Source organism: Zosterops lateralis (genome assembly GCF_965231275.1).
Source record: "Zosterops lateralis genome assembly, chromosome: 13".
NCBI classification, from domain to species: domain Eukaryota; kingdom Metazoa; phylum Chordata; class Aves; order Passeriformes; family Zosteropidae; genus Zosterops; species Zosterops lateralis.
This window is the reverse complement of record NC_139773.1, coordinates 2,907,452-2,921,862: the sequence shown is the minus strand read 5'-3', so window position 1 is coordinate 2,921,862 and position 14,411 is coordinate 2,907,452. Positions and strand designations below refer to the sequence as shown.

The 14,411-nt window shown below is 43.3% G+C and overlaps 1 protein-coding gene across 6 annotated transcripts in view; it reads right to left on the bottom strand.

Moving 5' to 3' along the window:
- The window catches only part of MYO9A (myosin IXA), a 140,606-nt gene extending 127,105 nt beyond the window's left edge, over positions 1 to 13,501 (bottom strand). For all 6 annotated transcript variants that reach the window (XM_083871017.1, XM_083871018.1, XM_083871019.1 and 3 more), the window contains exon 1: positions 12,597 to 13,501. In XM_083871017.1, the coding sequence (XP_083727143.1) occupies positions 12,597 to 13,439 (843 nt within the window). In that variant the 5' untranslated portion in view covers positions 13,440 to 13,501. The remainder of the gene's footprint in view (positions 1 to 12,596) is intronic.
- Positions 13,502 to 14,411: the final 910 nt, after the last annotated feature.

The window sequence follows — 14,411 nt, the reverse complement described above, 5'->3', positions numbered from 1 at the left end:
CACTGTCGATAAACCCTGCTGATAAATCTAATTAACGCCAGCTGAAAACCAGGCAAACATCAATATTGTCTTTTTTTTTTTTTTTTAAATCCTAAAAAAAAAAAAAAAAAAAAAAAAAAAAAAAAAAAAGCATTATGTTTTCCCCCAGTTTCATTGAAATTATTTGGCTTTCCTGCAGCAGATGAAAACCAGATGTTGCAGAGCGGGAAGGGCTGCACGAGCCAGCACAAAAACCCAGGATGGCAACAGGCAGGTTGCACCCATTCATTACCCACATATTTCCCTTCTGCCAGGAGGTTATTTCTATTGCATCTCTGTGATTACAAATATTATAATTGTGATGTAACTCTAGAAAGCCCTGGGTCGTCCCTCGCAGCCCAGGGCCGCGTGCGAGCCGAAAGGCGCCGGCAGTTTCTTTGTGCTGCGTAAGCACTTTGGAAAGCCTCACTCCCATCTCCCAGCCTTAATGCCAATATTATGCTTTGTAATCCCTCCTGGAGCAGCCCAAGATCAGCCTTAATCCAGGCTTAACAGCTCTTGGATGCCCACTTGTTACACTGAGAATATTCAAGAAGGCAAGGAATTTGTGTGCGTGGACACGAGGCAATTTAGGAAATTTCACTGTGCAAAATTGAAGGTGCATCCCCATCCCCCTGATTTGCAGCACAAGTGGAGGAGCTGGGTTATTTATCATTTTTAGCAGCTACATGATGCAAAAATGGGAAGCACTGGTGGATTATGGGTGAATTTAGACTGACTGGCTGTATGTGCCAGCAATGGAAATGGCAGGTGACCCTGTGCTGGATTTTTAGATCTATTTCCCAAGCCAAAAGGACTTTGAAGGTCTTTCTCTCTCCACAATATAACTTTTTAACCATTTGATTTTAATCTAACATGTCTAGCAATAGAATTTTCTGATCTAAAGCAAACACCCAGTGGCAATCTGGACAGGATGTGGCAGCAGGTCTTTCTGCTTCAATTTGCAGGGAAAAAAAAAGAGAAGGGGATTTGCTACACAAAAATCACCACCCAGCAACGCTGACAGCACTGCTGGGAATTACACATCATCAGCATCCCAGTGTTGAGCAGCTGCTATTCCAAGGAATCCTCTGAAATTCCTTTAAAGCTGGCTTAATTCGTATGAATTTCACCTCCCATTGATGTAACAATGTACTGGAGCAGAATCTCCACTTGTACCAAACGTGCAACAATCATACCTCACCTTTCATTAACAGATGCAATAATTAACAAATTTGACAAATTTCCAATTTCCATTGCTAAATACTCTTCAAAATATTTTAACTGTCCATCATAGATGTGCTTTTCCATAGCATAAAGGGTTTACTTGTTTTATAGCTTGAGAATTAAGTTGAAATAAAGCTTTTTACATTCACATTAAGCCATGACTCAGAGAATGCAGCGGGGTTTTACCTGAGTAATTGTTTGGAGATTCTGTATGGCACCTGAGATGTTATATTAATATTCTTGTTGTTATTATTACTATAATAATATGTAATTATGAACACAACACCAGCAATGCAAATCTGGTTTTGTATATATGTATATAGATATACTGCTATTACATAGATTATTACAGGACATTTATATATATATAAATTTGAACTACTTTGAGTCACCTGCAATGCAGATTTCTCTTTGTGTATATATATCATTACACTATTATTACATTACATATATTAATATAATAAATATTATTATAGATGTTATTTTGAACTTGACACCTGAAATGCAGATTAGGGTGTGTGTACATGTAATTACATTATTATTACATGTATTATTATGGCATATATTATAATATATATTATTTTGGACTTTTATGCGACACCTGCAACACAGACTTGTGTGTGTATTCATATAATTAATATTATAATACATATATTAGTATTATGGGAGATATGTATTTTATGATTATTCCTCCAATATTTCCAATAGGAGCTATTGATATATATTATTATACAAGATGTTGTTGTCATTTATGCATTGATCTGATTTTGATAAGACACCAGCAATGCAGATTTCCTGCCTGTGTATGAAGTATCCCAAAAAACTTCCAAAATCCCATCATAGGTTTTCCTCTAATGCTTATTTGGAGAGACTAAAATGAGCTGCTCATTACAGCTGCCCTGGAGAGCACATCCTGGTGCTGGGCATTGCCCACAGTGAGGTTTTGCAGGCTGACTGTGTGCACTCAACTCAGCCAGTCCCAATGAACGGCCCCGGTGAAAAGTGCGGAGCGGGGAGATCGAGTGATCTGGAACGCGATGGACAAAACAAAGAGACGGCGACGGAACAGCACAAAACAACTCCCAGGTCGGGTTTGGCAACGGGCTGGGATTAGATCACTGCGAATCCTGGCTTAAGGAAAGCTCCAGCATGAATTTCCTGACGAAGGTAAAAAAGCCTGGCTCAAATTTATGACCTGCTGGCAAGGTTACCTCTATCCCAGAGGCCTCCAAATACCAGGAACACTCTGGCCCAGAAACGCAGAGTTCAGCCTAATAACTCAAACACATTCCTCTGAGCATCGCCAGCTCCACGGCTGTAGCCTTGGAGATAAAGACATACTCTGATGTTTCCAACTCCACATTTTTCAGAGCCCAAAACTAAACCAGAAAAGTGTATTTACAAAGTTTGCAAAGTTCCTTTTCAATGAAGAAGTGGATATGAGCCTCATAGAAAAGGCTGTTTTAAGGAGACATCACCAAACCTTCCCCATCTCCATCAGATGGAAACCATTCCATCTGTATTTGCTGAAAAACAAAAAAAATACTGCACTTTCTGGTCTTCAGGACTATTTTCCAAATCTCCTTAATTAAAGGATAATTACATTTGTAGATATGAGAAGAAAACCCTCAACTGAACTCCACAATTTTCCACAGGAGAGACTCAGGACTACTCCTTACACCTACCAGCCTGTATGCAGAATACTTGGAATCCTGAGAAAGCACTAATTCTCCAAAAAGGGATTTTGTGTTATAAAAAATGCTTTGTCTCTTTCTCTTTTGTTTCTTCATTTATTTCTTTTCTATTTCTTCTCCAAGAGCATCAGATGCCTTGCTGAAGTCTGGATCTGCTCTGCTTTGGAAAGCACTCAAGCAACAAATATTTAGGAGACAGCTCCCGCCCAACCCACCACACCAAAACTTTGCTCCCCAACCCTGTTGTTTCTCAAAAAAAATATTTTGATTTCCTCGATGATAAAGCAAATTAAGTATAAACATTTTATCCTTATGTTGGATGTGAGCGTTTTTACCCAGCTGCTTTCATTCTCCTATGATATCCTTCACAGAGATCCTTGGCCAAGATTATTCTCCCAATTAAAAACCTTTAGTAAATCTGCCTGTTTTGAGACAATCAGTGAATCTTTGGTCTCTACCACAAAGTCACTGCACAGGAATCGCATCCTTTTGTTGTTATGTCTTCCTTTCAAATAAGAATAGTGTGGATCTGGACAACACAGGCAAAAAAAATTAGATTTTTTAAAAAATTACATTATGGGCAGAAATTGCTCAACCTGTCCTTTTACATATATGTAGATATACATATATATGTTCCATAACTATAAATAATGTTTTTCATAACAGCCAACAATCCTGATTTGTCTTGTGCTGTGCTAAATTTGTAATTATTTTGACTCTTAATATTGTAACATCTTTTTCTTTATTCAAGCTTTCCTTATGGCTGTTGGTAGTCAAGCTGGCCCCAAAAACACCCATTCAGACTTATTAGATCAAGATCATACCAATTTAAGAGGTCCCTAAGCTACAGCTGCCTGCAAGTGGTGGGATGAGCAGGCAAGTCTCATCCTGCCCTGCCTCCTGTCCTCCAAGGATGAGGATGAGGTGAAGCCTTCACCTGTTGCAGCCCAGAGATCCTTGTTGGTGAGGAGGAAGACCTCACTCTCCATGGCTCTTCACTCCAGATCAGAAGGTGCTTCCCCCTTCAGTGCAAGGCTTCACAGGAGCAGGGAGTGATGGTGGGAGACCAGCCACCCAGGGAGAGAGAGCTTTGTTAACTCGCTGATGCAAAATGGACATAATTTGTTTTTTACACATTAAGAATAAATAATCTATAAAAGGTCTCCACTGTTTTAAACTCTTCAGATTCTGCCTGTCCTTTCATCTTCCCTATCGCAGCCGCTGCCTGGAGAAATCCAAATCCCCAATCAGAGTGACAAAGCCAAAGGCTCAACTGTCTGGCACGACGTTTATCCCTCATCCATCTTAATTAAGGGAATAGAAGGGAGCTGCAACCTGCTGCTGCCGTTAAGGCAGATCCCTTCCGCAAACACGGCAAACAACGATTTTATTTGCCTACCCTGAATTGCTGCCATGAGCTCCTGCACGACTTGTGCAATGTGGGATTGGGAGAGGATTGTTCCACCACCCTCCGCCGAGCTTTAACTTAACCTCTACGTAATATTTAACCTTAAACAGCAAACAAATCTGAGCAGCTCCCTGCCTCTGCCTCCCTGAAGTGCCTTGCTTCTTTTAACTGAGTCCTCTTGGATTTGGCAAAGCCATTGGGGCAAATCAGGAGGCGTTTGGTTAAACTTCTTTATATCCTTAAGAAGTTGAAACCACAAAATGCAATCCATATGCTGTAGAAGAGGTGGACAACAACACCCATCCCAGCAATTCCTGGGCTGAGGCATTTTCAGTGACACAACCCTAAACAATGACCATCATTGCACTCCTCAGTGAATGCACTGACTTCTCTATTCCCACAGGAATCACATGGGAAAAGAAGATCTACACATTGCATCACTGTAGAGCTGTAATTATCACAGAATCATGGGGGCTCAGGTTGGAAAAGACCTCTGAGATCATCAAATCCAATCTGTGACCAATCACCACCTTGTCAACCAGACGAGAGCACTGAGTGCAATGTCCAGTCATTCCTTCAGGGATGGGGACACCACCTTCCTGGGCAGCCATTCCAATGCCTAATCACACCTTCTGTGAAGAAATTCTTCCTTATGTCCAACCCAAACCTCCCATGAGGCAGCTTTAAGACAATGTGCTCTTGTCCTGTCCCTCGTTTCCTGGGAGCACAGCCCAGCCCCCACCAGGCTGCACCCTCTGTCTGGGAGTTGTGGAGAGTGGAGCAGGTCCAGCAGAGGCTGCAGAGATGAGGAGGGTCCTGGAGCACCTCCCTGCCGAGGGGAGGCTGAGGGGGCTGGGGCTGTTCAGCCTGGAGAGGAGCCCCAGTGGAGAGGGGCCCTCAGCCCTGCACGTCCCTGTGTGCAGGGAGGGCTCCAGGCTCTGCCCCAGGGCCCAGCGATGGCACCAGAGGAACAGGCAGGGACTGAGCCAAGGAAGTTCCATCTGAACATGAGGAAGAACTTTTTCCCTGTGTAGTGACTGAGCACTGGAACAGATTGTCCAGAGAGGCTGTGGAGTCTCCCTCACTGGAGATATTCCAGAGCTGCCTGGACACAAGCCTGTGCCCTGTGCTCTGGAATGGCCCTGCCTGAGCAGGGAGGTGGGACCAGGTGACCACTGTGGTCCCTTCCATAACTAACCACACTGTCTCTGTCTCCCCACTGTATAAAATAAACGATAATCACAATTTCTTGTTACAAATAGTCATTCCTGCCCTAGAAATAAGAAGGCAGAACCTCTCTCTCTTGAAGACATGCAGGACAGAGTCAGAAAATTGTATCTGCTCCCTTGGTATACAATTTCTGAGCTCAGCAGGACACTTTGTCATTGAGCAGTCAGGAGAGGGATTTGCTCCTAGAGAAGCAAACCTAAATTCTCTCCCAGAGGTGTTTAGGGGACTGCACTCACATTCTGGGCCTGGAAAAGCCACTGGGATGGCAGAAACCATTAAAAAGCCCAAATTTGCCAGTTGATACCACCAGAGCTGGGTGTAGCCCCTGTCCTACAAAGGCTCCTTGTTCCCAGGCTCTTCTGTTCCCCACCAAGGGCTGCAGCACAGGGCCCACCCAGCACCCAGCCCAGTATGTGGGTTCTGATACAGGCTACCCAGCCACGAGAAAAGTCAAAAGGGTATCAATAAATACTCCTGAAACAAACAAACAAAAAAAAAAAACCCAAAAGAAATTCTGTATTTTGACAGGGAGAAGGGGGAGGGGAAGAAACAAAATCCCTACTAAGACATTAACTTCTCACTCCATGACTAGAAAAACATAGTGTTGTATTAACTATGCACATTAGGGATAAAAAGTTCTTGTCTTGGTTATTAAGTCTTCACAGAAGCCTTACTGAACAGCAGCAACATGATCTTGGATCAAAAACATTATTTATCAAAGTGCTACATTATAATTACAGCATTTGATAAATAGAGAGAAAAACGGAAAAAAAATATGTCAGAAAATGGGCCTTTCCTTCATGTTTTATTAAATGTGCACCTTGATATTCAAGTTTTACTAAAAAAAGCTGAATACAAACCCAAATAACAGACATACTGGTGGAGTAAGACAGAGAAAGATATTAAAAAATGGTATTAAGAAAGTACATTGTTCTCTAATACCATATAATGCTGAGCATCATCTGGGTTTGCATGAACATGTGGTCCCTGCCAAGGTCAGATTCAGGGTTATACTGTATAGATACATAAATATTTATAGAATCTGGATAGCCAGAGATCCTGATACTTAGAGGTCCATAAAGTCTAGCTATCTAGAGGTTCATAAAATCAGGATATCTCGCAAGGTGAGCACTCCACCCAACAAGGGCAGGGTTTTTTTGGCATTTCCCTCCTGGAAATAAAATATCTCCTAATTTTTAAGGGTGGAGAAAAGGCAGCTTCATGTAAACCTGTTTTAATAACAAATTCATCTCCCCACTGTCATCTCAGGGCAGAAACATCAAATTTTGTCATTCAAGAGCAATTATCTGGACTTTGGAGTAATAAAATATTTGCTGAAGATAGCAAGTAATGAAAAATATTAACAATATTAGACCCAGGCACTGATACAGCCCATCTGGATACGGCAGGAAGACTACAGTGAAAATATTGAATAATTCAGTGTCAGAAAAAGGGATGAACAAGATGCTATTTGATACAGAGCCTGAAACTGTAAAACCTCCCCAGCTGAAGAATCCCAGCATTTTGCAAGCACTGGTGAAAAGCAGTTGGTGCCTGAGCCTTGCTGTGGGAGTCCTTTGTGTCAGGCCTGCACAAATTCTTCCCACATTAGGCATCAGCTGGATAATCTCCGTGTGCTGCTCTCTCTCTAACCTTTCCAGGCACTGGGGAGGCAAGAATGCTGAGGGGAAAAATCCTGGCTGCTACATTCACACCTACCCCAAACTCAGATGGCAGAGCCGTGATAATTGCACATATGATAGATTAAAAATGATCAAAAGTGAATAATAAGCAGAATAATAAATCTTCCCTTTCCCCTTCATACAAATCCATTTTTTGGGTATAAAATTTTTAGAGCCACACAATACAAAACCCAATTACTTAAAAATCAGTGTACTGGAAACCGAACATTGTGAACTGAATCAGAGGATCTATTTCTTTCACTAAGTCCATTTTAATGGAATTTGGTCACCTCCCATTAATATTGTTCCAAGTAAGGGCTAAAAATGTAAATATACTTAAATTTTATTTCTCATTAATACTGTTTCAAGCAGGAATAGGGGGAAAAAGGGAATACAGTCAAAGTGCACACCCCATTAGCATTGCTCCAGGTAAAAATACGAATACAGTCCATTTGCAAATGTAGTTTCTCACAGGTAAATAATGGCACCCTAATTCCTATATGAATCAAGTGTCCCCTTATCTTGGTTCCACAGTACAGGAGTTAAGAGTGTGGGATCTGCAGTGGAGCTGGGCCCTTCCTAGGATAACTCCAGGTCTGGCACACACAGGAGAAGCAGTGGAGGCCCCGTGCAGAGGGAGCTTTGGCCCCTCCGTGTTGTCCAAAGCCACCCGAACCTACTGGAAGTCTAGGACACGCCTGATCATTCCAGTTAATTGATTTTTTTAACTCGACTCAATGGCTCTTTGTTTGGCTCTGGAAACATTCAGCAGCATCCACTGCAATTCCAGCAGTGTGGAGTCGTTCTGCTCACACCTCGCAGGGCTGCAGCTCCAGCTGCCAGGGCTGAATTCAGCTGGGAGGATCCTGTGCCTTAGCACAAAGTCATGGAAAATAACAGTCAATATCTTCTAGATGCTGCCTGCATTCCCCTCTAACAATCCCATCATCAAGATTAAAGAAACAAGAAAAAATAAAGGCTTTCAGCTTCCCAGGCCTTCAGGTGGCAACTCTGACTTCCCCCACAAAAGCAAAACACACACATTGCACAATATTGCTCCAGAAACCAAAAAGCAACTCCAGCTGCTGCTCCTAAGGTTCCTGTGCAAACCACCACCACTGGGAATGTGAATCGCAGGGCCATGTCTACAGAAAGCGCTCTGCAATTCTTTCCAAAGCAATTCAAGGAATCAATTCCTTTTTTTTTTTTCTGGCAGAGATGCTGCAGATGCATATCAGCTGTGAAGGGCAGCAGCAGCTCCCCTTGGCCACCGTCTGTGCTCTGAGGCCTCTCCCAGGAACACAGCTCTTGGCTCTTTTTTTTTTTTTTTTTTTTTTTTTTTTTTTTTTTTTTTTAAAAAAAAAAAAAAGCAACTGAGAGATCCCCACTGGGATGTTTGAAAAGGCAAATAAACAGCCGCTCAGACAACACATCTGCTGTGTGTAGCTGCCATGGCTGTGCTCCTGTGACAAATGAGATGCTGAGAAAGGGACCAAAGGTAAAATAATCTGGTGCAGACTCCTTTAGACCAAGGTTCATCCAATACCTGTCTGAGGACCTTTGGGCATACCTGAGCCAGGGAGGAATTTCCTACTTTTGCAGTAGGAAAATTCTTTTATGCAGAATTGAAAAAGAAATTAGCAAGATGTTATAAATTAACTTGCATTCAGAGCTCCCCAGAAAGCTGAAGCATGGTTCAGGAGAATGGAGGAGGATTCTCACAGACTGTACCATGCAGCACTACGAGCTGATGATCCCACCCACATCCCACATCTAAGGGTTACAGTCCATAAAAACAAGCTGGGATTCCAACATAAAGTTCATCTGGATGTTTCTAGCTAATCCAATTAAAGAGAAAACGGTTTTAAAACACCGTTCCAAGTTCATATCAACAAGTCCCCTAGAACTGGGATAAGATATCCCTACAGGGATAAAGCACAGTTCTCCAGGTAGAGCACAAACTGAATCATGGCATGATTTGGATCGGAAGGGAACTTCAAAGGTCATCTAATCCAACCCCCTGTCCTGGGCAGGAACACCTTCCACTAGATCTGATTGTGCAACCTCTCCAACATAACCCTGAATGCTGCCAGGGATGGGGCAGCCACATCATTTCCAGCGAAGAAATTTTTCCAACCTAAACCTCCCCTGGCACATCTTGAGGCCATTTCCTCTTGTCCTCTCCCTTGTTCCCTGGAAGCAGAGCCTGACCCGCCTGACTGCTCCTCCTGTCAGAGAGCTGGGGAGAGCCAGAAGGTCCCTCCTGAACCTCCTTTTCTCCAGCCTGAGCCCCCCCAGCTCCCTCAGCAGCTCCTGGTGCTCCAGCCCCTCAATGTCCTGTTGAGGTGTGGCACTCTGGGATCCTAATGGAGCATCCAGCTGAGCAGAAGTCAAGCATGGAGCATGACTGACTCCGTCCAATCCTCAAGTATTGCATGGAGTCAATCAGAGTCAGAGTGGAATTGCAGCACGGGGAGCTCTTCCTCAATTAACTACAGAAAATTATGGATTTTGAGAAGCTCAGTCTTGAAGCTTAAGAATGCAAAATTTTTGTAAGCTCAGCTCTGCTGAAGAAGCAAGTTCTTGTAAGACAAAATGTGCTTTAAAAGAAAATGGGAGAGAACTGAGGAAAAATATATTAAAAAATCACCTGTTAAAAAAAAATGGAATCTTGTTATTGGAAAAATTAGTATGGTATTTAAGGAATATAATTTATTACAAATAATACATAAAGATGCAAATATTTTAAAATATCGTGTATCACCAAAGGGAGCATACTGCAACCACTTCAACAAAATTTTCCTGTTAAATCCCAGCAGAGGAGAAAGAAAATCCGCAGGATTTAGATCAAATACACTTTAAAAGGACACGCCTAGTCTCAGTACACACCTCAGACTATGAGTACAACCAGTGAATGATGTCACCGTGCTTAGAGGGCAGTAACAGCTTGTCTTGACAGCCGTCCACAAAAGTCCAATTTGGACAAGACTCAGGAATCCTGTGCAACAACAAAAAAATCCCAAACAATAGCCTGAAGCTGCTCAAGAAAGGTAAATTAGGAAAACAGAGAAGCTGGGGAAAAAAAAAAAAAAGAAATCTTAATTTTGCTCTACTTCCGCTCCTGCCGTGTGAGCATGACAGCAAAGGCATTCCCAGGAACAGGAGGTTCCATGCACTTCTTCTGCCAGAGACACTTTTCAGGCAGAGAGAGATCAACAGGTTCAAGTGAGCTGTTGGTTGCTCCATTCCCTAAATCAGAAGTGGCAGCACAAAGTGCTGTGTCGCTGCCTCTGAAAGACAAACCTGAGCTGAATACAATCTGATCTTAAACATGCAAAGGGAAAGCAAAGGGAATGAAGGAGGTGTCTGGAGGAGAGAAGAACAACAGAGGAAAAGAAGAAAAAAATCCCCAAAAGTTTGGCATCTGAACTTCCAGAGTTTATTCAGTTTATTTCAATCACAACTCAAAAGGTCAAATCTGCAAACGGTTTGCAGAGTAATGCAACCCAAAGCTCAGCCCTGAAGATCCCTTTCTTAGGAAATTCTAGGAAAAGAAGGAAAAGCAGAAATATAGCCACTTTATCTTTCAGGCTGCCTGATTTGACTATTTGAGACTGGTGCTAGCAGAGCACAAGAAATTCTGGATTACTCCCACTTTTTCCAAGAGGCCTGGAAGCAGACAAAGCACAACAGCAGCCGTCCAGCTGCTGGAGTGAAGGAATGCAAACTTCTGTTCCAACAGCAAAAAAAAAATATAACAGATATGATTCAGGATTTTTTTCCCTCAAAAACAGCTGCAGATCTTGCGAAAGGAAAACAAAAGGCTGGAGTGTGATCCCTGCCCTCCACCTCATCCCAACATACACAACTTGCCAGACACTGGGGCTTTGAGCAACCAGTGGAAAGGGAACCAAGGAGAGGAACTACAGAGGTGCTTTTTAAAGGAAAAGATTAAAAATTAGGAAGGAATTCTTCCCTGTGACGGTGGGGAGGCCCTGGCACAGGTTTCCCAGGGAAGCCCCATTCCTGGAAGTGTTCCAAGCCAGGCTGGACAGGGCTTGGAGCAACCTGGGATAGAGGAAGGTGTTGCTGCCCATGGCAGGAGGTGGAATAGGATGATCCCTTCCAACCCAAACCATTCTGTGAATGGTCCCCAGAAGAAGTGAGTGGCCACCAGAGCAGGATTCCCAGCAAACAATTTGTGATGCCTCTCTCCATCTAAGAGCCAAGTAAGTAGACAACCTATTCCTGAGAAAAGTAGAATCTAAGGAAAAAAAACAATTCCTCAAACTCCCTTCTGCCTTCTCTTTCATGGAGATCTCTCTTCTCCACCTCTGGAAATCTAACCCAGACAGAGATGCTCCCTCTGACACTGCTAAAGAGAACTATAAAACAACTTTGGTCCAACGTGACACATTAAGCAATGTATCAAAAACTAAACAGCATGGAAGTGTTTCAAATAAATAACAGAACTACAGGTGGAATAACAGGACTGGAGGTGGAATGCAATAGTCTTCACAGCAGTTTTCTGAAATTAATGTGGTCACCAGTGTGGGTGACTGCAGTAACCACCTTTAATTGCACACTATGGGAGAGGGAGGGAGAGGAGCTGAAGCTGACACATCACCCACGGGCAGATGGGCCTTAACCAACAAAATTCTAACCAGCAAAGCTGGCAATTCCAAGGAAAACCATCTCAAGACTATGGGGCAAACTCAAGACTAATTAATTAATGAATGCTGATATTCCACTTCAGAGTTTCATAGCTGAAAAGTTGATGGTCCAGTTTATCTAACCTCGAATACACAGGAAGAGTCCTCATAAAATAACCAAAAAGTGGCTGAATCAAGCACTCATGGTTAGAAAACACCAATTTGACCATGAAAGTTACCTTTGATTTCTTCCCCAGCTCAAAGAAGCTGAGTGCACAGAAACTCTATAAATACAACTTTATCAATACATTGTGTGAAATGAATTTTCTTTTCAAAATTCTAGAAAATGGCTACTGATAATTCTCATTTCCGTTTTCCCACTGAGAAACCACTGAGATATACCAGCATTAAGAAACACTCGAGAGAAAACAAAGCATTAACAAATTTGGCAGCAAGCCATCTGCTGTACTTTTATTTTTATCCTCTTTTTTTTTTTTTTTTGGAAGCAGGTAGGATTTCTATAGGTGGAAACACAACCTTCTCTCACTGCTAACGCTGTTGTCACTTCATTATCAGTATTTAGCAGATAACCCCAGAGTAAGTGCCACAATAAAACCCCAACTACTCAGGTTTGGGTTTTTTTCCCTGTTAAAACATTTCCACACTACTATCGTTTCCATCTTACCTCAAGCACTGGGCCGGCTCCAAGAATAATCTGTTCTACTCCACTGGCAAATCCCTTCTGGCTGAGGGCGGTGAGGTGATGAATCAGAAAGTTGGTGCTCTGTGTCTTTCCCGAGCCGCTCTCTCCTGAAATCACGATGCACTGGTTCTTCTTCCTCTGGAGCATAGCGTGGTAAGCCACATCTGCCACAGCGTAAATGTGGGGCTCCAGCTTCCCCAGCTGATGGTTATCGTACATCTTGACATACTTGGGGTTATAAATAGGTAGGAACTTGAAGGGATTAATAACAATGAGGATGCTGCCAACGTAGGTGTAGATTTTTTCCTGCTTGAAGCGGTTTCTGAGGTTCTCCAGGAGCGTTTTCTCGTTGAGGTCCGGCAGACCGCACAGGTCATCGTAGTCCTTCTGCTGGGGCTGGGGGAGGAAGCCCCGCTCCACCATCCTGCGCCGCTCCTCCGTCACCCGCAGCCAGGACTGGAGGCTCCCGTAGTGGATGGAGCCGTCCAGGTTCTTCTCCCGCAGCAGGAAGCGATAATCCTCGCTGCTGATGCGGTTCTCCAGCGCCAGGCGCGGCCACAGCATCATGCGCTGCACCGGGCAGTCCGTGGGGTTGAGGATCCATTCCTCCCCTCCAAACTCCTTCACCTCGGCCAACACGTAACATTTTGTCTTCTCGAGCTGGAGTTTGTTGATGAGCGATTCGATGACCTCGGCGGCTGTGGAGGTTTTCCTGGCGGTGATGGGGCAGTAGATGGTCCCCTCGGCGATGCTCCCGGGGTAGATGTGCAGTGTGAACTCGCTATCCTCAAAGCGTCGTCTGCCTCCAACATCATTTACACTCATATTGGATCCTTTCCCATCAGTCCCTGTGCTGCATAGTCAGGACTGTGCTGTATCTTGTCAGGTCATCATGTTAGCAAGGCTGAAAAAAAACCAAAATAAAATCAGGTTAGGTGTTATCCTACAAACACCCCAAAGCTGTAGCAGATAAGGGTATTCAACACCCAAACACTACACACACAACACAGGCTCCCTACTCAGATGTAACTCCCACAGACCCTCAAGCTTTTGTTAATTTTGCCCCCAATGTGAGGTATCAGAAGGATCCTCTGATTTTCACTGAAAATTCTGTGAGCAGCACACCAGGCAACCTCAATCATGAATCAATCATCTCATGGGGGTGTGGTACTCAGCACCCACAAATTTTAACTGCTAAAACAAAATGACCATCGCCTTCCCCTGCACACCCAGCCCTTGCCACAGATACATTTTTCCATGGTCCTGTGCCAGTGAAGAGGAGATAAACTCCTTTCCTTCCTGTCCAGGAGATTTTGAACCCACGATAATTTATTCAGCAGCACTTTTTCCCTTACCAAATCACCCTTTTTCAGAGATGTCCATATCTCACACTGGATATGAGTTATTGCAACCAACTCCTTTGTACATTACACATTTTATTTCTCTTGTACTGCTTAAAACCAAGCAAACCCATATCTCTGGCACTGAAACACTGAAATGTGCAGCTGATTTCTCAAACTTCACCACTACAAGAAGATAACACGCCACCAGCAGCCCCAGATAAAAGCAAATCCAGAGTTAAAGGGCCCCAGTACTCCACCAGTTTTAACAAACTCCAAACTGCCCTGGAAGAGGTTCAGAGTTACTCCAATAGAAAGACAAAAGGGAACTAGGGAGAAAAGCAGCGCCCTCAGAACCAGGATTGGGGCAATCAAGTGGCAGTGACACTTTATACAGAATAAAGTTTACATGATGCACATCCTAACGTTATTTGTAACCTTGTGCTTTTCGCTGAGC